At 41.2% G+C, this 25,451-nt stretch overlaps 1 protein-coding gene across 1 annotated transcript; it reads left to right on the top strand.

Moving 5' to 3' along the window:
* The first annotated feature begins 656 nt into the window (after nucleotides 1-656).
* On the top strand, nucleotides 657-23,806 carry C3H1orf198 (chromosome 3 C1orf198 homolog). Its single transcript, XM_053937091.1, has 4 exons — nucleotides 657-3,006; nucleotides 10,287-10,337; nucleotides 18,894-19,448; nucleotides 21,336-23,806. Exons 1-4 carry the CDS (start codon nucleotides 2,659-2,661, stop codon nucleotides 21,390-21,392), a joined length of 1,011 nt encoding a protein of 336 aa, XP_053793066.1. The 5' UTR covers nucleotides 657-2,658; the 3' UTR covers nucleotides 21,393-23,806.
* Nucleotides 23,807-25,451: the final 1,645 nt, after the last annotated feature.

Here is a 25,451-nt window from a genome sequence, read left to right as displayed (position 1 = left end):
GAAGAAAAAAGAAGCAGAACTACTGCTTTTTTGTATTAAGACACACTCTAACAAAAATAGTTAATGAGGGGCCAAAGTGAAGACCAGTAAGAAACTTGATCAGTTATGAAAATCTATTTAATAAAAAAATAGAAAAGTAATCTTCATGGGAAATAATGCTATCCTACTTCTCACTGTTTTTTTTCAAAGCCTCTGTACAGAACACTTAGAGCTCTACCATGTGTAAGTAACTGGAGAATACACAGGCATTTCATGTAGTGCAGTCCAGTGAAGGAACAGGTGTCACCTTAAAAGAATGGAGCTCAGGGAAACATCATTAGGAAACAAAACCAAACCAATTACTTATTTGGAATTAGGCTCTTGGTGAGTAAATGTCAGAAACACAACAATCTCCCTTTCCAAGTACCCATTGATGGTGGTGGTTAGCAAAAGTTATTAAAAGAGTGACAGAATTCAAGTATATTGGGAGCACTAGCTAGTGTTCCTTGAGTTGTTTTTTGTTGGACAGACTTGGCAGCGTCCTGGAAAGGCAGGTTTCCTTAACCAAACCATAATAAAGGCAAATTTGATCACCTGTATGTTTAGTACTAATGAATATGAATTCTAAACTTTCTTGATCAGAATTTTTTTTGCAAGTAAGAATAAAGGAGGCTTGTAAGTTTTCATTAAAAGAATTGGGATGCTGTCCATTTGTGACAAAGGTATTCCAAACATTCTGTTCTTGAGTACCTTCTTCTATCCCACTAGAAATAAGCATTGTTTGCTTCTTATGTTTAAAAGTCTAGAAGTTTAAGAAACCTCTACTACATTTCATTAAGGAGGAAAGGAATTGGTATTTTCCTGGAAAAACAGCAGCCTGGAAACTATGCCTAACTTTATACCTTGTGTTCTAATGTGATCTTCTAAGCCTCTTCTAAGTTTTGTTATGCCTTGTATTATTCATTGAGAAAGGGGAGTTATATTGGCATTTGACCAGACGGTCTTGGGAGCTATAAAAAGGAGGGGTTTTGTTTTGGGGTTTAGACCAGAGGGAGTGGAAAAGGGATGGTGGGGAAGAAAAAAACTGCCTGGACAAACAAACCATGTGCAATTGTTTGGGTTTCCTTGTCCTCATTTCTTACTCCTGTGACTGACTTCATCCTCAGCCCCTGGTGGCAGACAAAAGAGATTAATGGGAGATCACGGGAGGGTTTGGGGTAACGTGTGTTACACCTCTTATGAGTGTGTGTGTGGCTGCAAATGTGTTTCAAAGGCTTCTTTCTCTGGGTGTGATGTAGATGACTAAGAAAGTGAGCTCAAGTCAAGTGCTCTCAAACAAGTTTAACAAACAAAACAGGATTATATAACTGGGCTGGTATGTGATGACTTGGGGAACTGTAATTACCTCCTAAGGACCAAGTATGTGGAGAAATCTAATTATCATTTTCCATCCTCTTCTGTGCCATCTTAGACAGCTGGTCTGGCAACACCATTTGAACTCTTAAATGGGAACATTAATGTATTGCAGCCCCAGTCATTTATCTATTAAGAATGATAGTAAAGAAAGCAGACTGAGGAAAAAAAATAGGCTAAGCAATGAAAAACCATTAATCTGAACCTCAGTATTTGTGCTACTTTGTAATATATTTTGAAGATAATAAAAATTTCCCCTGCAACTACCTAGGCCAAAAGTCAAAATAGATTTAGTCTCACATAAATCTTCTGACATATTTGCCTATCTTGGGTAAGCTTGACTTTTTTTCTTGTTGTTTATTGGTTTTTGGGGTTTTTTTTTGTGGAAAGGAACTATGCTTCCCCCACCCCAGGAGACTGGTCATCTTTTGGGAATTTGTGTGTGGGACCTCGGTGAATCTTTTGCCAAAATAAGGACTTGTTACTGGAAACAAGCATTTGTACAGCAAAGGGAGAGACCAGAAAACCTAGTTATTTCAGCCTTTAGGCATCTATTTTACCAATGTAACTAATTCCTACTGTCTAGACTTGTTACACTTAGGCTGCAACTTTACTATCACATTAATACAGAGGCTTCAGACCGTCTTGCACCCTAACTGGTGGAGTTGGACAAAAGCACCTGTGCCAGGCATCCTCTCTCTTCTGACTCCAGCTGCTGTCTTCTATGGTGTTAAGAAACACGTACGACTTATTTAGGGAGTGAGGAAAGGCAGGTTCTTGGGCACGGTGCTCCTCTGCCAGCTGAGGCAAGTCCTTTCGTGGTGCTCCTAGCCCCGGCAGCGTGGGAATACTACAGTTTACCTCCTCGACAAAGAAAGGGAAGGGCTGTGGGAGACGAGCGCTGCGGGCAGGAGCACTTGAGGGCCGCGGGGCCCGCTCAGCCTCACGCTATCGACGGTACCAAGACCGAAGCAAGCCCGGGGGGCGGCGTCCCCACTTCCGTCCCTGTCGCCGGCTCAAGGCGGCAGGAGAAAGGCCGGCTCCCTGCAGCGGTAGTGGCGGGCAGGCGGCGCTGCGGGGGAGGCGGGCAGGGGCCGCCGCGGACTGGGCGTGCGGTGGGCGGGCAGCGCGGGGCGGCGGCCGCCCAGCTTTATAGGGAGCGAGGGAGGCGGCGTCTGCAGGAGCGGAGTGGAGGAGGCGGTTCTCTTCCCGGTCCCATCCCCAATCCTACCGTGCGAGTGCGGGGCTGGCGGCGGCGGGGTGGCCATGGCCTCCATGGCGGCGGCGATCGCCGCTTCCCGCACGGCGGTGATGAACGGGAACCGGCCGCTGGACGAGCGGGAGCGCAAGCGGTTCAGCTACTTCTCCTCTCTGAGCCCCATGGCGCGCAAGATCATGGCGGAGAAGGAGCGGATCCGCGAGCGCTACGGGCCCGAGTGGGAGCGGCTGCCGCCCCGCCAGCAGGACGAGATCATCGACAAGTGCCTGGTAGAGCCGCACGTTCAGGCCCGCTACGCCGCGCACCGCGGCACCACCCGCCCGCCCGCGCAGCCCGCCTCCTACCCCAGCCTGCGCCTCAACACCGGGCAGAAGGTGGTGCGCTTCGGAGACGAGGTACCGGGCTCGGGGGAAGGGGCGCCGGCGGGGTCCGGGCGGGAGCGGCGCTGCCCATCCCCGGCACCACCGCGACCTCCCCGGGCTGTGGTGCCGCCGGCGCTGGGCTGCACGGGGTGGCGGGCGTTCCGCACCGTCGGCAGCGGGAGGAGTTACCCCGGTGATGAGCTTGATTCCTTTCCCCGCTGCCTGGCTGTGCGGGAGGGCGGGATGTTCACCGCGCAAGAGGCGATGGGTCACACCGTAAAGGCAGGGAAAGTGCCGACAGCGATAGCATTGAAGTGGATTTTGCAGAAAGGAGACTTGGAGAAGAGGACGGTCTCAGTTCCCCCGACGGCGGGGCATGGCGCTGGACACAGTCTCTTGCTGAAAATGGGCTGTAGGGAATGTTTACACTGAATTAAATCTCTTCCTTTTCGTTTCTAGTTTTAGACGCGGTTAAAAATACAACACTGAAAACGTTCCAGCTCTTGGCATGTTTGACACCTAAAAAAATGCAGCCTGTTCCATGTTACATGCCAGGAAAAACAAGGGTGTGGAAAGATAGATGGCAAAAAGTACGGATTTTGAACCATCTATCCAATGGTGAAGCGTGGCAGCCCTTCTGGAAATCCACAGTAAAAGAGTACCCGGTCTGTGGGTCGTATTACCGAGTGTGAGCCCTTGAGGAGGAAGGTCTAACAATGCTTAAAGAGACCTGACAGTACTCTTCAGATACTGTGTCTCTTATTCAGTGTATTGATTCCTTTGTTTTCTATTCTTTTACATTTCTATTATATTTTTTTATTCTTGTATGATTACAGAGCTGGTTTCTTTCACTATGTCCATATAATAACTTTAAGTGACCTATTGTTAATTATGTGGCTTCTACCAGAAAAAAAAAATCTGCTTCTCCATTTGTAATCACCAATCCAATTTTAAAGAGAGCAGTGCTATTTTTAGGCTCCTCTCCAATATCCCTTGCAATGGGATTTCTAAGAAGCATGTGGGGCACACTGATACTGGGCATCATGGTTCCCAACTGGCTTTGTGCCAGGAGACTGCTGCCCTGTCAGGAAGGTGTGATGCTGTTCTGCACACACATCATATCTAAAGCTAGAGAGCTACAGCTCAGGTTTGTCTAGTTCATGATACCCAAAATTCTAGATAATATTTGATAATAATGGCCAAAAAGAGGTGCAGAAGGACACAAGACAACAAATTTGGTTGTGCAAACAACCTTTGAAAAGAAACTGAAATCTGAAGTTAATTGTGAAAGAATTTAAAGAGTGTGGAAAAATAAATATGTTCAGTTTTCCCATCCTTGGAGAGCTCTGCTGTGCTTCCTGCTTTGAATTATGTGGATCTGGAAGGAAAGCAAGCATGTTTATAGGCTGTTGTGCTGCACTGTATGGAAATAATAATTTTCTAAACTTTAAGAGTCCATCTGAAACTGAGCAAATAGTTTTCTTTCCCCTCTTCTCCCCAAATACAGTTACAATATGCCTAATGTTAATGTTTCTGTAGCCATTAACCACAGAAGACACGGTTCGGCCAAATACTTGATACAAAGTGTTTAATTTTGGAAGTATCTGCCTCAACTGACTTCCTCTTTGACTTCTAAGCAGAAGTTAATATAAATTGCTTCTCTGAAGAAAAGAGATTGCACTCATTTTGGCATTCGCCATTTCCATTTTAGTTCTTCCAACTGTACTACTCAGCCTTGGAGCCTTTCCTGGCTCTTCATCTGATAGCTTCCTTTCCCCTGGCTCCCTTGCTGGCATTCGACCCAATAGCTGGACATTTGCCCTGACTGACAAATTGTTCCTCCTTGTCTCACTGTAGCAGAGCCACCGCCATGCCGGTCCCTCGCCTGTTCAGTTCAACTTCCCGGGCTCGCGAAGGCTTGGCCTGCAGAGCTCTGTTATCTCTGTGTCCTGCTCAGATGGCTCAGGGAGCTGTGCCCCTGCTGCCTGTGTGAGACTCAGCTCTGCACGCACCGTGGTCACCCAGCCCTCGCTCAGGACAATTGGACTGGTCCTGCCTGCTCTCCCTGGCTATTGGTGTATGGTATCCTAAGGCAAGGAAATGGAGAGTAACCCACATGCCTCAGAATCACTTGTGGATGCTGCAGCGCTTTCAGTGACAGTGTTTTGGCCTGATGATGGTCTTGCTGATACACTTGGTCCAAAAGTTTCATGTTTCCAGCCACAGCTCATCTTCCCTGTTAACTGATGTTGAAATCTGTAGTGATCTACCTGGGCTTGCTTAAGCATGGAAATTTGATCTCTCTGACCTCATGTTCTTTGGAGTTCATGGTAGAAAGCAAACCAAGAATGAATACTGAAGATACTGATTTGCTGGTCTGGACCTCTCACTGTTTCAGTCCCATTTTCATGCATATGACCATTATGATAAGGTGGTCCAGAGGATATATGCATGTAGTGGTCCTGTATTTCTGGACAGTTGCTTCCCTCTTTCTTGCCCCCACCATTTCCTGTAAATTTCTTCTAACACCAAATTTATCTCCTGAACTTGTAGCCCAGGACTGTAAGTTCTCAACCTATAAACAACTCTTACATTTTCAAAACACATTTGAGTATGTTGGTTGTGTGGGAAGTGTGTTACAGAAAATAGATGTGCAGTAAAAGGACCGTGGCATCCTGTAGCCATGATCCAGTCATTTTATGATGCTAGAGCACTGCAGCACCATGTGTGACTCTTAGCAAATGCCTGGAGTCACTGTTCCTTCTCTTCCATCTCTCCTCATTTCAGCATCACCAGTCATGGAGTCAGTAGCAGAAGCCCTGCAGGCACTGTGAACACAGTTTCAAAAGAGAATTAGGCTAACAGGGTCATTTCACACCCCAGTGAAATAAGTTTTGTCCTGTTTGCTGAAGATTGACTTGCTATCATCGCACATGAGCCAGCTCAGGAGACTATTTGTTGCTTTACCATAATTTTCTGTGTCTAGACAGCCCCAGCCTCCTGACCAAGGGCTTTTGGATGCTGCAACAGAGCTTCCTCTTTCCAACAAGCCTCCAATTGCTGGCATTTCTCCATTTATAATTTCTTCATTTTAATGCCCATAGCAGTAGAAATGAAGATGAACTGAGCAGACAGAAATCTGGAATACAAACTGAGATTGAGCATGAATGTAATATAGATGGATTATTTTTGAAATATGCCATAAACCATGAGGAGAATAGGTGGAAAACCAGCAGTATGTGAGAGGCTACCACCCTTTGCACGCTGTAATGGCCAACCTTTGATAATGCAACTGATTTGATGTCAGTCGATGCCACTGGGTTCTCTCTGGTTCAGTGAAAGATAGGTTAGATATTCAGTTTACAGCAGGTTCTCACTGTTCTCTTAATACCACCCCTCTTTATCCATAAGCATGTGACATACTCATGGAGTCATTGTCTGATTTTTCCTTTGTTTTTTAGTTTTTTTTTTCTTTGAATCGATATTCAGTATTTGAGCAGTAAAAGAGTTGGATGTGAAATAACTGAACTTTTTATTGGAAGAAATGCCATATGCTTTAGGAAGTGTTAAACATCTTATGTGGAGGAAAGACAGGTAAGAGAGTTTGGTTAGCTTCATTCATTGTGCTTTAAGAGGGAAGCTTGACTTACCTGCCTTCCGGCAGAGATGCTGTTTGTTTTGCTTAGCCTTAAGAACTTTGGCACCAAACAAAGGATCAGCCCTTTTACTTCCCTACTTAAAATTGCTTTAAAGCAACAAATAATTGATATAGCAAAAACTTTTAAGTTGGGCCTTTTAGAGATTTGTGCTTTTCAAACACTCAAAGATGAAAGGCAGCTTTTGAGTGCAGTAAAACCTCAATAACCAGCAAGTTGTGTTCTAATAACACTTCTGAGAAGCATTTATTGGTGAGTTTGTGTCTTGCCCAGCTACTGTCAGCTGTGCTGAACAATGCTCATGTCAGATACACAGGCATATTTCTACCAGTGTCTTCCATTTGGAAACTCAGATATTGTTTTGCAGCAAGCTGCCTACATATAGCAAATGTAATTTGTGATTCTTTTTTATATCTTTTGCAGCTGGTTGTTGAAGTAAAGTGTATGACCAGATTTTTGCCTCTCTTTCTCACTCATCTTTTTCAGCTTAGAAATGTGTTGCATGAGGCCCCATTTCTTACAAATAGGTTCTTTTTTTTAATGCTGGTGAACAAAAGTTTATTTATTTGCCTTCTTTCTGGAAGAAGGCATTGTTGTGTGCGGAAAACAAGCATGTTGATGATAAAGGGCATTGAAGCCTTTTTCTCTAGAATTTCCAGTCATAATTCACTTCTGTTATTATTGAAATAGTTGATTCTTTTGCTCCCAGTTGCGTCAAGCATGTAAGAACTTGTTTATTCTACAAAAAACCTAAGTTACTTCTCATATTTTGTTGGTGATAAACACAAATCAGGTAGTTTAGATAGCACAACACAGTTCAACAGTATCCTGTCTTTTCACTTGGTCCTCTGCATGTTCTCTGTGTGAAGACACATGAGGTGGAGGCCACAAACTTCCATCCCTTCCCTGACAACGGGCAGAACTTGTCCTTCATCCTAGCCCCAAATATACTTCAAATAACCACAGACATCAATTGCTTGAAGATTTGTATCCTCCAGACATGTCTTATCCTATTTTATTCTTTGCTATATGCCATGGAAAATCTTTTGAATGTGGACAAAGTCCCTCAGAGTTACTGGCTCTGAGGAGGCCTGGGCTGTGCAGCCCAAGAAACGAGCCATCCTTTTAAGTAAAAAAAAAAAAAAAAAAAAAAAATCCTTTTCTTTTAGAGAGCTGCTGCCTAACAAGGGTCTATTACTTCCATCTTACATAATCTGTGAAACTCTTAGACTGTATCCCTGACCAGAACTTTTGACAACTGTTACCAAAATTAATTCATTCCAGGAGCTTTTTGCTTGCCTATGCAGGAGGTTGAGGTTACAAGTTGCAGTGCCAACAAGGACAATGATGCTTGAGGAGACATCAGCTTCTATGAAGTGGGAGGCTGACTTGCTCTGTCCTGCAGGGAATGATATATCCTACTGCATAACAGCCTCACACCTTCACTCTGCCTTCCCCATGCTGCTTTTTCATCCCTCTGTGGTCGACCTTTTGTCCTCAGGGCCTGCTCACAGCAGCGGTGTCATTGCTGAGTTGAGGGTGTGCAGGGAATGTTGGGTAAAGAGCTGTCCCTGCCAGTGCTGTCTTCTCTTGCCTCAAATACAGCAAAATAAAGAACTGGATGTCTTGGATCTGGGACGAGGATGAACTTGGCTTACTGCCAAGTTTAAAACTGGTTCCCGGCTGGTTTGCTTGTCCTGTGAATGGCAAGAAGAGACAGCTTCCTCTAAACTCTTTAGATAAAGCCCACTGGCACCTGTGCCTACACATCTGGAGCTTTAAGGTGCTGTGACTGCATGCAGGAATGTTACACTGTTCTCTGGACTTCAGTTCTGTCCTTTACTGCTGTGGTTGAAGTCAAGCCCTGATTTATCCAGACCCCATGCAGAGAGAAGTGTTATAGCCCTGCCTTGTGTGTGAGACTCAATCCAATGGTTAGGTTCCCCCATCTCTCTTCCCTTCTGGGCCATGATTCCTCTCTTATGCATGCCTCAGAAATGGAGTGCCAACTCCATTTCAGAGGCAAAGGATATTGTCCTAGAAGGAGTTTGAAATAATTAGACACACCTGCTGTGAGGTATCACACATTGAGTGGTGTGGCATTCTCATGTAGACCACAGCACACCACAGTGCCAATGCTGATGGATACTAAAAAGCAGACTTTCGCTCATTTTCTCCTTTGAATGTTAAAATATCTGAGAATCTGTTTCCTGGATTGAGAGAACGTGAATTACATTTGTGTTATTGGCAAAAATCTCCTATACCAAATTTCCTTTTGGCCACAATATGTGCTTAAGAAGAGCCCGGGCCTTTCCTCTTAAATGAGCTCTACCAGAACAGTTTCTTTTTACGTTCTCATGTATACCACAAATACCTTGCTGCTAGAAACCCTGTGTTTCACAGATGAATAATAGTTGGGGTATGACATGTTTTTATGTTTAGGAGATGGTTTTAGACACTTATAATCATGATCTCATAGCTCTAGGCCATAAAAATCTGCCTACGGTGAAGTAAGAGAGGGCAGATCAGGAGAATGTTATCAGATGTCTGAGAAACATATTCCTAGAAAGGCAGAGACCAGAAACAAGAAGAAAAAAGCAGCCACAGTGAAATGTGGGGTTCCTGTGTTGTGCTAAAACATGGCTGAGTTCTGTTATTCTCTGAACAACAGGAGTGTGAAAATCCTGCATGGTCACTCCTGGCCTTTCCCTTTCCATACGGTGTTCCCACTCCTATTCTTTCCCTGGTGTGCTGCCGTGTCCACGGGCAGTGACCTGCTCAGTATGGAGGGTGCAGCTCACCACCTCTACCTGTGGGACCATCCAGTGTACCAGTGAGTCCCAGCCACAACTAGGAATAGAAATGCAATCATGTTGTTGGAATTCTTCAACAAATATGAACAACAATCATTTTTCAAATTATTTTCCACCCTTTCTTTTTTCAGTGTGGGCTGCATGTATTTCCAGAGGACATGCCATGTATGAAGAGATTGTTTAAATTTCTCAGTTTAGGATTATTTTCAGAAATGCAGCATCTTCAAATAATGGATTTCAGATTTTGTGCTGTGGATGCCGTGTGGCTCCTTCAACACCACTGAACATGTATTTCAGAGTGGCCGTCGCTGCTGTGGTGCGATGATGTGTTCTGTTGGGGCTGGATCGAGCTGTGGCTTGGCCTGATGGCCATGCAGCTGTTTCACTGCCCCACAACTGCTTGGTTGTGCACGTGCTCTTTGGTCTGCCAAAGGGAGAAAATGGGAAATGGGACTTGATTTCCCTGAGGCCCCTTCTCCTTTTGTTGTTTCTGTCCCTGTGTGTTGCTTGTGGCTACCAAAGAAATGCCTAGTAGAAAACTGTAAATATAATTTTAAAGCTATTTGTGGAGAAACCATTTAAGGAGATTTAGGCCAGGCTAAACCGTCATATATTTTGTAGATTAAATTGGTATAGTATTGATAACCTTCCCCTTAGAGGACCTGCTTTCAGTCAGTCTTAAAATGTAATCAGTGCCATCTTTAGGTAGTGCTTTCACTTTTTAGTCAGTTCTGTAGCAGTGGTTGTTATAGTTCCAGCACTGTAACATAATGTCATCTGTGTGATGCTTCTGAGAAGATGAGCTACTCTTCTGATTTTTAGTCATTCTTCAATTTTATTTCAGGACATAACTTGGCAAGATGAGCACTCAGCTCCATTCTCCTGGGAAACGAAGGTAATTAAACAGCTTTTTTGGTTTTTTAATGTTGCTTTGTCATTTTATGCTGTTCCTTCTGTGTTTATTGTCTTCATTTTGTTACTTGATAGATTAATATCACCTTTATTCTGTGCAAGCAGTATAAAGTGACCATACTACAAATCAAACAAGACTGGTATGCTTTGATTTACATCAGGAGAAACTCAGAATGTACTTCATGAACTAATGTTCTGGCTTTGAGTGCAGATGTAAAACCAATTCATTACAATTTTATTTTTTGTTGCAAACTTTTAAATCAACTTTCTATGTTTAGTAAGACCCTTGTCTCAGATACTGTATAAATATAGCTGCATTTCACTTTTAGGTCAGGGGTAAAGTACCTAGAAGATGGTGTAAGAAATTTGCAGGTATCTCATAACTTCACTGGATTCTTTCTGAAAGCCTGTCTAGTACTTCATCTTTTTATTATGAACTAGAATGTTAGGACAAATGTAGTCAAACTTGTTAACCTAGGGTCATGCTAGAAGTACTGTGCTATTTCCTCTCCAAAAGGCTCCTTAAAAGAATAACATATATTTCTGTGGTGAGCTGGTTTGGGGTTTATTTTACACCTCACTTTATCTCTGATATTTTGTTAAAGCATTATTTACGATGGGATTCTCATATGGCTAACACAGAGCCAGAGTTCTCCATCTTTCTGAACCTGCAGTGTGAGGAAACAGTTGTGCCATATGTGTGGTGGGAAATCAAGTTTAGTTCTTCTTGTTGGAGAAATTCTGGAAGCAAAACCACAGCTCATTGTCTTTCTCAACTGGGTATGGCAGGCATGTTAATTTAATCACACATTTCAGACTTTGTGTTTTCTGCCCTTACCTGCCAGAGAAAGCTGCTACTGCCCTGTTCCCTTTTTTTTTTTTTTTTTTTCCCTTGAACTATGTAGATAATCATGTACGACCTTATGAATATAATCTTAGCCTAATGCAGAGTAATTATTTGGAAATGCCAGTGAATATTAAATCAATCCAGTTGATCTGAGATTAGCCCTCCCTGCTCAAGGTCACTGCCTGTAGCTGCACACCATCTGTGCTTTGCAGAAGCTGATTAACCTATAACTTGATGTGACTCCTGGGTCCTGGCAGCCTGCAGTGCTGTGGTTTAAGAGAAGCCAATGCCAGTCTTCACTTGCCTTAAAACCCCCTTAAAAGCTGTGATGGTTCAGGAACCAGTGGAGGATTTTCTGTGTCTCTCTTTCCCCTCTCCCTCCTTGCTGACCAGAAATAAAAGCTGTGCCACAGCTGTGGGCTGAAAAGTTGCATGATCTTTTTCTTTAGCAAAAGTCTAGAGAATCCATTTTGTCTGGATTTATGGGGTATGGTTTGGTCGGTTCCTGTGGATTCTTCCTTTTGGTTTTTCCATAGTGTATCAATCTTTCAACCAAATCCTTCCACTGCTGAGTCTTCCTTTTCAAAAGTGGAGATCTTGCTTTGTGCTTACTCTTTGATCTTCCCTAACTTTTATGAGGTAATACTGGAAGGCAATTTTTAATGAGGTACCAGCTGAGGAAAAAGTAGCCTTACTCAAATGGTCCCATGTGAGGAAACCTGAATGAGCTGTTCAAGAAGGTTGGTGTGTTGTAATGCATTGTTCAAAGACCTGTGAGCATTCCATGAGCTCTACCCAGGATGGGTTGTTCTTTCCATAGTAGTCTTCTCCCTGATCTCCCTTTAATGCAGAGCTTTTTGTTTGGTTTGTGTTTTTTAGCATGTTATTGCCTGAATGTGCAGGAATATGCACTGGCTTACCCAAGGAAGGGAATGAGGCTTTTGTAGAGCAGAAGAAAGTAGAGATGTAAATCAGTAAAGCCAATAGGCTTTTTTTTTTTTTTTAACAACGAGAAAGAAAAATAAACCAGCAAAATTAGTATTTTCTGTAACTAACATGATGGAAACTGTGAGAGGGTAGTGAGAAGTGTAGAGAAGAGGGGAGGGCGTGTATTCTCCCAGGTTGAAGGCTCTCAGCTGTAACAGTGATGCCAATGGGGATTCTAGTTGATAAGGTATGGACAAATTTTTCTCACTGTAGCTAGTGCCATGGATTCCCTACTTCCATGGCAGTCAAACTTACCTAGAGAACAGTGTACTGAATTGCTGTCATTTTGTTCAGAACGTTGTTGAAGGGCTTAGTGACTTCACTTGTGTCACAAGTAAACTTTCTGTATTCTCATTTTAAACACAAATGTGAGATAGGGCTGCAGTCATTCATATCACAACACTTACATGAATATCACCACTATTTTTAGATGAGTATTTCTTGTCTCACCTTTTTATTTTTAAACCCTCAGACAAGGCAAACAAAGCAGAACTACAATGTAAATTACCAAGTTAGCTGTTAGACAGCATTTAAAATAATATTTTTAGTAGATAATGATAAAACTTCTCGGAAGGAAAACTTGGGAAGCAGTGAGTTCTCTTGGCACTGCAAAAGGGCTGACATTTTAAAACTAAAGATTGAATTGGAGGGAGTGATTTGGTTCATGGGTGGAGCCCTCATGGACATAACATGTCTTGAAATGTGGGTTACATTTTTAACTGGAGCTCTACCCAGGTTTATGAATTCAGGGCATTCTATTTATGGCTTCAAGTTTACGTGAGATGAAAGATGACATTTTTGGCTGAGTTTAGCCTTTGAGGTTTCTTGGTTTGTTTGAAGTAAAAATTCAGTGAAACTCAACACAGACCTCAAGATATAAATGGAAAACAAGAATCATGCCTGAACTTGGAAGTAAAATTTTTCTGCAACTCTTCCTGAACTCAGAACTTTATGGGGTTTGTGATTTTAGATTTGGGCAGGGGCAGGGGGGGACTTAATTAATTTAGTAATGGGCAGAAAATATTTCAGTTTGCCACCTCAGTTAACACACGGAATGCACTGAGCAGCATGGGAATAAATTGCAATTTACCTCTAATCCATGCTATTAACAAAAATAGGTTTTATTCCAAATGCTTTAAATTGACACATGCATATCTAAAGATTTCTTTATCTTGATACAGGTAGAATAGTTGCTGATTTTCTTCTGTTTTCAACAGGCCTCCAGGTATTTGTTGAAAAGAGAAGCCTCTGAGCTGTGTTTAAAACAAACAAACAAATAAAAAAAAAAAAGGCAACTTGAAGAAATGACAGGCTTCAATTTCTTCAATAAAAAGCTATGTTCCACTTGTAATAAATATGCTTTACCAACCATTTCCTTTATCTAAAATTGAGGCAGTTTTCAGTATCCTTCTTCATACAAGCCCTAGTTGTTTGTTTTTTTTTTTTTTTTAATAGGAACACAGTGGCAGAAGAGAATTTTTTTCCTTCCTTCCTTAGCAGCATATTATAATTGTTTGTTACAAGCTATAATTTGGTGTGATTATTTTTACCAAGCTGGCTTAAATGGCAGCACTTCCTTGGAAGGAGAGTGATCCCTGAGCTTTTGGGATTAGCCTTCCCTTTTTTATTTAGACTAAGTATGTTTAAAATACAGTGCTGCAGTGCTGTAAAACTTCTGTTGACTATTAGTTCTTGAGCAAAAAAAAACCCGCCAAACCCAACCTGTGGTAATAGAAGGTGTGTTCAAGGTTTATTTTAGTCTGTATGGCCAAGTGTAAGGATTCAGTTACCTGCATCAATCTTTGTTGGTTTTGAGCATAAAACCAGGCACTGTCAGTACAAGTTTGCTCAAGCTAGCCAGAAATAGTGACTGACTATTCAGTTCATATCAGCAGAGTATAGAATGTAATTTCCTCCAAAGGTCCATATTATATAACATTGGCATTATCTTTCTGTATGGACTGAAATTACTTAGATTGGTTTTGAGTGCTTTGCTCTATTTTTTGCCCTTGCAATTTGCCTCTGCTGACCCAAGGATTTCTTTCTGACTCTGAAAAGATCCTGAAAACACCCATGGTGTGCACAGGAAACAAAGCAAAAACTGCAGCTGCTTTGAGCCCTATATTTATTTTGGTTTTGTCCATTCAGCAAAGCAAAGTCATCTTCTAAATATTTTTAAATTGTCTTTCTTACCTCTGCATTTATCAGGCTGTGCTTAAAACAAGTTGCTTTTGACAGTGTTTCTGTAGTCTTTGTCTCAACAATTTGGATTTTTCAGCCTGCCAAGCAAAACAATTTGTTTTGGCTGTATTTGTGTGACTGCTTAGTAAAGTACTACACATTCCTGCTGAGTGAATAAGAAGCTTTAAAAGATCCTGGGTTCTTTGTGGTCATCTTGTTTTTAATATGTACTTATGAACTGAGACCTGATTTCATACAGTATAATTAAATCATTACATTCTCAGTGCCTCTGGTGCCTCTCTTTCAGCATACATTGTTTCCCATGAGTATATACAGCCACTGTTACAATTTAGTGGATTATTGCTGCCTTGAGACTGAAGTTTGGTCTAAATTCTTTAATCCAGTAAACAAAATTCCTAAATACCTTCATATGGTCTTTTTAAGGAAGGATGGACATGCAACCTCCTAAAACCTGCAATTTATATTATTTATATTTATAATACAGAAAAATGATCAAGACAGGATTTCCTATATTTAAGCACTTGCAGTGGTTTGGGACCAGAAGGATAAGACTGAAAAGATCATAGACTTCTAGGTTTGCTTTACCTCAGAATACTTCTTTGTGTATGCTTTCACATGCACTCTCTACCCCCTCTCTCTTAATGTGTTGAGAAAGACTTGCTCATGCAATATCTTGAAAATACTACTGCTGTAAAATTACTACTGTTAATAGCTTTTATTTGAATTCCAATAATTTATAGAAATTACAGTTGGGACTGTACTAGTCTGTCTATAAACTCTTGAGACTTTCTGTGCTGAACGATTCCCAGAAATACCATTTGGACAGATGGTAGGAAAAAGAAAATATTTTTATTTTATTCCTCAGATGGGGATTTATACATACAGAAACTGCAGCTCATGTAAAGTAACACAAAATCAATGAAAGCAGTGGGGAACTGAAACCCTCTCTCTAGAATCCCAAACTGTGCCTGAAAGACAATTTGCTTTTGACCATGAAATCACATCCCACTGTTCAGTGCTTGCCTCCCCAGGGTGGCAGCTAGCAGAGTGCCGCAAGTGCAATTCTACTTCTGAGTGCTGCATGGGCAGATGCAGCTCACAGCAACTCTGTCCCAACCTGGGGAAGGCAAAACTTTACAGGTGAGCTGCTACCCTCAGTTTGGCTGGGGCCAGGAGAGATGTGCATCAAGATATTCTCATGGCTGGCAAACCTAAAGGAAAAGGACATTTTTTGGGAGGGAGGGGGAGGTTGCTGTCTTTTAAATATAGTTTCTTTCCTTCTCCTGCTGACGCAACCAATTGCCAATTTGCAATCTGATGTAAGAAATTGAGAGCAGAACTCTAATTAAAATCACATTTGTGGTGTCTAGTGACTCATTAGAGTGTGCAGTACTACTCATTACTTAGATATCAGCATAGGGTATTTCACACATGGGCCTTTTCTATCTCTGAAATTATCTTCCTACTTGGGCTGCTGCTCTGTTGTTTGGTTTGTTTTTTCCTTGCGGGGAAGGGTGTTTTTTTGCCAATTTTTTGACCAGAAAGATATTGCCTATTAATCATTTTATTTCGTCAGCTACATTTCTTAGGGGTTTAGATGTGTTAAATAACCTCAGAAGTCAAATAGAATCATTATATATTTCAGGGAAAACAGAATATCTTGTGACTGGTCCACAGAAATTCTTGGCTTCTGGAATTAAATGCTAGAAGCAGAATTATCCCTGTGACCTCTCGGAGCTGTATTTACATCATGCTGAGACACAGTGCTTTCAGAACCTGTTGGGGTAGTCTTGTCTTCTTTGCCTTCCTTGTGGGAGAATGAAAACTCCTGAAGAAGTATTTTCATTTGGATTATTCCGTGTCAGGCTATGAACTGTTTATCTCCAGAGCATTCTGTGAGACAGATATGCAATCTCAAATGTCAGGTGGTCCTGTCTCCTGAAATGGGTGCACCCTGTGGTCTCTGCACCAAAGGGCAAAGAGGACATCCTCTGCAGAACATGTATCCATGAGCAGGTTGGAAAGGTACAACTGCCTGAAGTGCTGCTTCAGTGCCACACTCTTCTCTACACTAGGAGCGATGTGCCACTTCCAAACCACAGCTCTGAGTTGATATTTTGCCCCATAAAAAGAACATAAAATATCACCACAGTCAGTGTCTTTAGCTCCACAGCCTAAGAACTTCTCAGAAAGCCTGGCTTTGCTTGTCTGGCTAGCTGCTGTTGAATTGCAGAGCCATCTTGTTGGTTTACTTTTTCTAATTTTTGTTTTAATAGACCCATACTTCCCTTCCATTGGTGTTTTTTCTGGATTTTATTTCCAACACTACCCTGGTGGACCTGGGGGCTATGATGACTGTTTGCACTCTGGGCTCTGATCTTCCCTCTCCCTTGGGCTGGGGGGGTGGAGGAATCATTCTGCTGGAAGTGACTGCTGCTGTGATGGCCTTTAGCTACTGTCATCCCCAGTGGGAGCCCCAGGACAAGCTATTCAGAAGACAGCAGACTGCTGCAGGACAAAAAGTAGCACTGTTTTAATTCCTACATGACTTAAGTCTTCCAAGATGGATTTTTTTTTTTAAACCTGGCTTTGATTTTTAGAATCTGTCTTTTGTTTTTTCTCTTGGCTACTGGGGAATTGCAGGTCTATTTTATATTGTGTTGTGGGTTTTTTTAAGCTGGGATTTTATCAGTTCTAAAGTCTTAAAGCATCTTAACTTCAGGGTGGTAAATCACTATTCAGTAATACTGCCAAATGAGCTTAAGGAAATAAATCCCTATATTTTAATATAGGGAATGGCAGTCACTGTAAATAATCCTCTACACCATTGCATCTATGGTTTGTTTATGCAAAATTTATCTGCGAATAAATAGCCTGCTCTTAATTTTACGTCATGACTTGTTTAAAAAAAATAAATCAGAGCACTAAGGTTTTTCCTCATAGTTTTTTGCAGGCAGGGTGGGGTGTTGAGTTGTTTGGTAAGACATGTGTGTATCCTTGCACTCACCTTATTCTAGCTGAGCTATAATTACTTGCAGCTTGTTTATGTTCTGCATCTTTTGATAGCACAGTATATTCTTCATGAGAACATGGAGCATGGTGCTCTCTTGCCTACAGCCTTGGAAAAATGATGCATCTAATTCTTTAGAAAGGTCAGATCTAAGTCCATGAAACAAATTATGTTTTTTAAAAAAAACTTGTTTTATAAATAATCTGGCTTAACAGTGGTTCTTTGATGAGAAGTTTCTGAATATTAACTACTAGGCATGTGAGTCCTGCTAGATCTAGAGTCCCTTTGAACTTCACATGCACAGTAATATAGGACTCAAGATCAAACACTTCAGTGAAAATTATATGCAACTAGGACTTGTTTTAGACTGCAGCCCATAGATGCTATTGCAGTTTCATTCAGGAAAGGCTGGGCAATGAAGTAGAATGGTGAAGAAACATCACAAATTTGTAATGAACTTTCAAAGTGTCTTTCAACCATTTGTGGCAAAGGCTACAAGTCCTATTGAGATTTTTTCAAACCTAATCAGGCCCATAATGACAACAACACAGCTTTAACAGTAAAGGGATTTTTTTTTCCTTGCATTATTTGTTCCTTTTTACAAACACAAGTCTGTGTATTAGGTTTTTCTTTCCTGGCACGTATGCTTACATGTTTCTCAGAGGGTAATAAGGCTTAACTTTTATTAGCCTGAAGAGTGTCTAGCTAGTTGAGAATCATTTTACTTAAGTGGTGGTAAGTAAAACAAACATTTTGAAGTACTGTTCACTTTTCTGTGACTTGTAAAATTATTTTCATGTGTTAACTGTGGTCACTTGCTTCCCTGGCCCAGTGTTACCTCTCAGAAATGGGTACAGCCATCTCAGTACTGCAAGTGAAAACAAACCAGAGCTCTGGAATAGGTGAAGAACTGGTCCTGCTGGCGTTATTTCTCTTCCTTCAGAGGGGCATTAGAATTATAAAATGATTCACCTATGCATAACCATTACATCTAATCCTTTATCTTGGAAGCAAATGGACCTGTAGCCAACTATTTTAAAGACTATAATGGAAAATTGCCTTTTGAGCTACACTCCAAAGCTTTTTTTTTCTTAAAATTTTCATGTAAAACATCTCTGACTTTCAAAATGCATCTGCAGCTGTTGTAATGTTTTAGTGCCACTATTCTTATGTTTCAGTGCTGTTCATGCTGTGCACTGCTGCCTTAGATGGCACTGAGCAACTCCAATACAATTGCTTTCTGTCTCCTCTGAAGCAGGTCTGGGACTTTTATGTTTGCTTGCAGTTCAGACTTTTAAAAATCATTATTTTTATGAAAGTACAAAGATGACATTTATGAGGAATTAAGTTATCTTTGCTGTGGTATCTGTTGTCTGAGAGCTGTCTCACAATGGGCTGAGGTGTTATCTGTGTGCACCAGGGTCAGAAAGTTAAAACTGTATCTATGTAAAGGGCTTTGAAATGCTGTTTTTCTTTTTTCTGTCCCTGAACAGAGTCAGATGGAGTTCAGCGTTGCATCTCTCTCCATACAAGAGCAAGGTGGTGTCCAGTTGCAGAACGAGCAGAGGCAGCCTGTTAAAGCAGCACCTGGTGTCCAAGTCCCTAAATCTTCTCAGGCCAATAAGACCCCTGGCTCTGAGGGGCTGATAGCAGCATCCAGAAAGGAAGAGGAGTCGTCCTTCTGGAAGATAAACGCAGAGCGCTCGAAGTTTGATGGAGACAAGTCTGAGTTCCAGTCCCTGACCCCCAGCCAGATCAAGTCCATGGAGAAAGGAGAGAAGCCCCTTCCCTCTTTTTACAGGCAAGAGTCTGCTCCAAAGGAGATGACCAAAGCTGAGAAGCCCAGCATAACTAAACCAGAGAAGTCTGTTGTCCCCAGCACACCTTCTGTGTCTCTTGAATGGGAGAAACCTCTACCTACTCAACTCCCTACTAGTTCTCTAGATTACTTCTTTCTTCCTGATCCACCACAGGATCTGGCATCTTCTAGGACAAACAAGGAAGATACTGATGGTACTATACTTACAGACCCACAAATGCCTGGACAGGTGAGTACTGCTATACCCACTGTCCTTATATTTAAGAACTGTACAGCACATTAAAATCTGGCAGGGCCACTCTGGAAGATTAGGGACTCCAAAAGGCACTAAGCCATAGCTCAGCTTGATGGCTTTTTTGTCTTTCAGATGTGAAGAAGTCTATTTAATCTGTTATTTAACAGTCTGTTTAACATGTTAACTTCAATTAAGTGCTTTTTAACACATAGGATAAAGGCACAGTTTAAATCTAACACCAGAAATGCTGACAAGGCACCAAGTAGCTAATTGACAGCAACCTAGCAAGTTGCTGTATCACATAAAAGAGATTGTGGGGTTTTGGGGTTTTATTTGAAAAAGAAAAACACTTAATGGAAAGAATAAGCTTTTTAACTTGAAAAGTTCAAGGTGAACTAGGGTCTAGCATACTTTATTGGTACACACAGCATAGTGGTGAATGGTGAACTAGTTCTCAGCTGTTACAAGTAGTAGCCTGAGAGCCACTTCCCAGTGCTTTGTCCCAGGCAGCTGTGCTGCTTTCAAATGTGTTTTTTTTTAAAGTCCAAAATAGAAATAGAATGAGCTTCCAGAATTAGCCTTCTCAATGTTTTTTTAAAAAACCCAAACAACAGAACAACATAAAATAACCTTAAGCAGATCAATAGCCAGTTGAAGCTATTTTAAAAAGCAGATGGTGATCTGTGAGAAAAGAAAGGGAACAGCAGGATATGATACAAGGAGGGAAAAAAAAGAAAGAGATCAAAAGCTTGAAAACTGTGAAGTAGAGAAGAGGAGTGGTACTTCAAGCACAGCTGTGCAGTTTTGTTTGAAATCTGTGGCATCACTCTGGCAATAGCCTGACACATTACTGTACACCTTCAGCACTTCACACAGGTTTTTCTCTATTTTCCCAACTGGGATTGTTTGAATTCCAAACAAGATGATGTAAAGTCTGAAAGATGCAGGGTGAGGTAACTAGTTACAAGAGAAGTAAGTGGCAGCACTTAGGAGAGAACAATACTTAAGCCACTCCAGTGTTCGAAGCCCTTTGTTTAGTTAGCATTTTCTGAGGCTGAGGGATAATGTTTCCTGAGCTGCCTAGCTACAATTTGTGAATATGATAGTCCTTTAATTTGAGTTTTCTTACAAATTAACAGTTTCAATTCCTTTGTGAATGTTTTCAAGATAACTGAAATAGTTTGAAAAGTCTGTTTTTTCTCTCTGTGGAGAAACAACCCTCCCATGTGAAAATGGGAAGAGAGGAGCAGAGAACTTCGTGTATGATAAGAATTTTCTTCCTTTCTTTTCTGGATTTTCTTCCCTGTTCTGGGAAGCCATGCTCTAGGAAGAGAATCCAGAGACTCAGCTGTGCCTCTTGAATACTCTTCCTAAACACTAGAATCACCTTAAATGTCATGGCTAACACTGCAGGAGTATGTATGTTCTGGATAGCCTAGTAAATAACTTGTCATCAAAGTTTAATCTGTGTAGTTTTCAGCAAACAACTGGCTCTAATTGCAACAGACAATCTGTTGAATTAATGATGCTTGCCTTCTGTGTTTGTTTCATTCTCTGAAATTCGCACTATAGTTTAAAAAATTGATCTTCATTAATTTTTTCCATGACGGAAAAAAAAAACATTTTGCCTGCAGACCACAAGAATAATTTTATTTTTATCTGGAATTGCCTTTTTGGGCATTGTGAGTATTTTACCATGTCATGTCTAGCATTTTATGATGTAGCTACTTAGGTATCCTAGAGCATGGTGAAGACCTTGAAATATTGTCAGGCAACATTTTAAACTTTAGTTTTTAGATAGGCTGTCAGATATTGAGTTTGTAATACCATAATTAACAACTACATCTTATTTCCTTTTTTTTTTTTTTTTTTACCTTGCAGACTAGTACAAGCAATGTTATCTTGAAGACTGGCTTTGATTTTCTAGACAACTGGTAAAAGATACTTCAGAACAGATCAAACCAATTTTGGGGAAGGAGTGAAACACCTTTCTCCTTGTATGTTAATTTACTAGCATTTGTGTCTTTTTCTAGAAGTAACTTTCAAACTCTTAAATGTATCTTTCAAACTCTTGCCTTTGTATAAACTTTTGTAATACCATATGCGTTTTTGTTTTTTAAACAGTGATAGAAGTGTGGTTTCATTTGGATATTTTTTTAATATCTGTTAAAAATTTTAGTAGCTACTGTATTGAGAGGATGGGAGAAGTTACTGTACACATGTTAAAGAAACACAAATGAGAGTCTCTGTATCCTAGAAATGGAACCTACAGGACCAGATTGCTGTTTTCAGTGGAAACCTTGCTAGCGTGGCTTGTAAGAAATAGTGTTGCACGTGGAGTGGTTCCAACCATACTTCAGATAGCTAACAAAAAACAGTATGAAAAACAAGCATCCAGAATTGCATTGATTGGTAGATTTCGTTTCCTTTGAAAGTATCTTTTGTATCACTTACTGAAGACACTTTTTCTTCTGAAGAAGGCAAAGGCATTGCCAAAATGATGGATGCAAAAAAGCACTGTGTTTGTACCCTACAAATCTGCTAAAATAACTTAAGAGTGGTAGAGAAATGACATGGGGAAATGGTGTTTCTGATGTTTGGATTGAAGACTTGGGGATGGGTAGAAGGGAGTGGGACAACACCTAACGAATTTGAGAAATTCTTCAGGGAACACAATTTTACTGCCTCCTTACCTAGAGCATAACTCTTCATAATACTAGTGCTGGAACTACAGCACTGAGAATTTCTGGAGTGTAGATTACCTTTGTGTTAAACCACTATGTTTATGGGAGGTCACAGCAGTATGAGGCTTTTTTGGTTTTTAAGCAGCTTATCGTCTCATCAATTAAGGACTCATCAATTTTGGTGCTTTTTCCTCCTTGTGGGTTCATCCTCTTCAGTGTTCAACATCTGGCTTACATTTATTCCTAAGGTGCAGAGAGGCATCTCAAGGTGGTCCTTGGCAGTGTTGCCTCCAGTTCTGCTTTTGAATGATCTTTGGTGTTTAAAATGTATAGAACAAGAGTAGGTGTCGTTTGGATCTGTTGTCTCTGAAATGCAGCATGATTTACACACTGATTCTCACTGTGTTTACCTCACCTTGAAGCCTTAATTCCCCCACGCACAGCCAGTGACTGGTCTGCTCCAATGCCAAAGGTTTGACTTTTTCCTTTACCTCAGCAATAGTCCCATAGCATTTGTTTGGGGTAGAAGGCAAAACACAGGGCTCTAATGGGTCCCAGCCAAGGCTGTAAGAAGGTCACCATCTCCTAAGCCATAGTTGTGCTAGGCTTCTCATGGATTAGCACTTGACATTTGGTTCGGTGCCAGGGGCAGTTAAATGTGCAGAATTGGATGCAGCAGGATTTTTTCTGCTTGTTACAGGAAGAGTTTGCAATGTCCTGGAAGAATCCTTGCCTCTAATTGGTGTGCTGCTTGCTCTGAACAAGTAGAATATGCTGATAGAGCATTAAAACTTACTTCTTGGACAAAGAAAATGCTGCAAGCATTCCTTTTCTTGCCCCCACACCCCACAAAAAAAAAAAAAAAAAAAAAAAAAAAAACAAAAAAAAACAAGGCCAAAACCTCCACTTTTTCTAGTGTTTTCTTAAAAGGTTCCTTAGCTAAATGGTAAGATCACCACAGAGTAGAAGTCATTGTATAGCATACTCTTATATATAGGCTTCTGAAAGCTTTTTTACATTCTTCCTGAGATGTACAAGCTCCTGTAGTTTGTGGATGTTATCTCTTCATTCAGCAGTTCAGAAAATACTTGTTATTACCATCCTGGATTTTCTGCTGTTTTTTCTTTTGTAGCATTTGCTACAAGCATCCAGAGTTAATACAGCTTAGAACAACTTTCACACAAATTCTTTAGGTGTATGATTGATATTGACTTGCACCTTCCTTTTAAAGTTAATAAATGTTAATCTTGGGGTTTACAGTTACCAGCGACTCTGATTTTCTGTACATTCAGCTGCTGAAAAGTAGTAAATCAAAAATGAAGATGCACATTCTAATCTTACTCTGATTTGGGGAGAATTGAAAACAAAGTCTCCTACTGTCAAGGAGCGTTACTTTAAATCTCTGGTAATATCTTAAAGCTTCTTAGGGAAGACCTGGGCTGCCTGTCTCTTCCATCAGCTAACTTGACCCTAATACACATTGGGACCAGCTGGTAGAACATGCTGCAGAACTTTTTACTTATCCTGGTAGGTTTTTCCTGTGCTTTGACAAGAGTTGATGCTCCTTCTTTCTTGAATATGTTTTTATTAAACATTCTTACAAACAAGAAATTGTATTTGGTCACATTTTATATTAACAATGTTTTAATAAAGTCACTTTAAATAGAACTGTCAAAGTTTTTGTGCTGCTTTGTATGTTGTCCTTGATACACTGCTTTCCTCCGTGCCATTGGAGTCGTTTGGGGCATCTTGAATCTGCCTGAGAGACACACAAGAATGATTTGATTGAGAATTTAGAAACTGAATTTTTTGTATCGGGGGAAAAAAAATCAACACGCTTCAGCTGTTTTTTCAAGCCTTTAAGTGAATCTGTTTGGGGAGGTATTCTTGCTTTATCATGTAATCTGACAGCTGGGGGCAGGATGAGATTTGGGAAGACTAAAATCTATTTGTACTTCACTGTAATAGACTTAAACCTAACACACACACTCTCCCACCAGTATCTCCAGGTAATCCAAAGCAGTATCTGGATCATTATTGCAGAAGCAATTTGAAAACTTCATGTTGTGGTTTAGCCCCAGCTGTCAATGAAATACCACACAGCTGTTCCTTCACTTCACCCAAGCAGGATGGGGGAGAGGATGGGTTATGAGTGGGCTTTAAAAGCACCTCACAAAAAGGAAGGTGCTAGCGGAGGCCACTGGGTGGTCTCACTGCCTGCCTTTCGTGATATGCAGCAAGTTCCCAAAGTGTAAGAGAATCAAGTGTGCAGCCACAAGGATAGTTTTTCTTCTGCATGCTCACATCTACTTCTTCCAGAAATGTATTTGGAAAAACAATTTGGTTTGTACTCGAGCTGATTTCCAACAGCTAAAAAGGCATTTGAAGAAGAACTTGGTTTGGAAAGACTCCACAGCCAACTAAGGGTGGTATTCCAACTATATTTATGATCTGGCCTACACATAATTTGTTTCAATCTTGTCTAAGCTCCCTCTCAACTTTTAGAAGTTCTCTACTAAAGGCAAATCCACAGCATCTGGGCACTGTCTCAGTACATGGAGCCAGCAGGTCTGATGTATGAGTGAAGACTTGGCAGAGTAGAAAAGATGCTGTGGCTGAAGAATGGTGACTGATTGATTGATTGATTGATTGATTGATTCAGTGGTGACTTTGGTGATATTTGCTGAGGTTGGGACAACCTTTGAGGTCATGGTTGTGGGTACTTGTGCAGCACCCAGCAGGCAGTCCTGCTGATCATTCAGCAACAGCATCCCTCAAAGAGCTTGCAAGTCATGTCCCTGGGAGACAAAGCCAACTTTGTAGGGGTTATTAACAGACAGACCCCTGGGCTTTGCTGTCCAAGTTTGCCCATCACCCACTTGAATCAGTATGTTACTGTATATTACTCTGAGAGCAAAACCATAATGTGGTGACCAGTGACAGGGCCTGAGGGAATGGCCTGAAGTTGTGTCAGGGGAAGTTTAGGTTGGATATTAGAAAAAAGTTCTTCACTCAAAGGGTGGCTGAGCACATGGCTGTGAAACTTGGACCTTATGCAGGATCAGGATATAGAGCTAAATGCCCTTGGGAAGTCAGGATTTGACTGGGATGCCAACAAAACAAAAATGGGTCATTTCTTTCCTGAGTTTGTTCTCTGAAGTCCAATAACCAGAGTTGAAGGCAGTGTTTGAAAATCTCCCACTTGCAATAGGTGCAAATTATCTCGGAGAAATGTTTTTGTTGCTGTGAAGTGCTGGCTGCTTCACAAAAGATGGAGTGGCATCCCGATGGAGATGGGAGAAGAAAAGGTGAT

The sequence above is a fragment of the Vidua chalybeata genome, chromosome 3 (assembly GCF_026979565.1).
Source record: "Vidua chalybeata isolate OUT-0048 chromosome 3, bVidCha1 merged haplotype, whole genome shotgun sequence".
NCBI classification, from domain to species: Eukaryota; Metazoa; Chordata; class Aves; order Passeriformes; family Viduidae; genus Vidua; species Vidua chalybeata.
This window is presented reverse-complemented; position numbering and strand designations above follow the sequence as displayed.

Excerpts from the sequence above, each read along its gene's own strand:
- C3H1orf198 (XM_053937091.1), top strand. The coding sequence starts at position 2,659 with ATGGCCTCCATGGCGGCGGCGATCGCCGCTTCCCGCACGGCGGTGATG. Across the intron at positions 3,007-10,286 it reads TGGTGCGCTTCGGAGACGAG|GACATAACTTGGCAAGATGA; the intron begins GTACCGGGCTCG and ends ATTTTATTTCAG. Across the intron at positions 19,449-21,335 it reads ACCCACAAATGCCTGGACAG|ACTAGTACAAGCAATGTTAT; the intron begins GTGAGTACTGCT and ends TTTACCTTGCAG.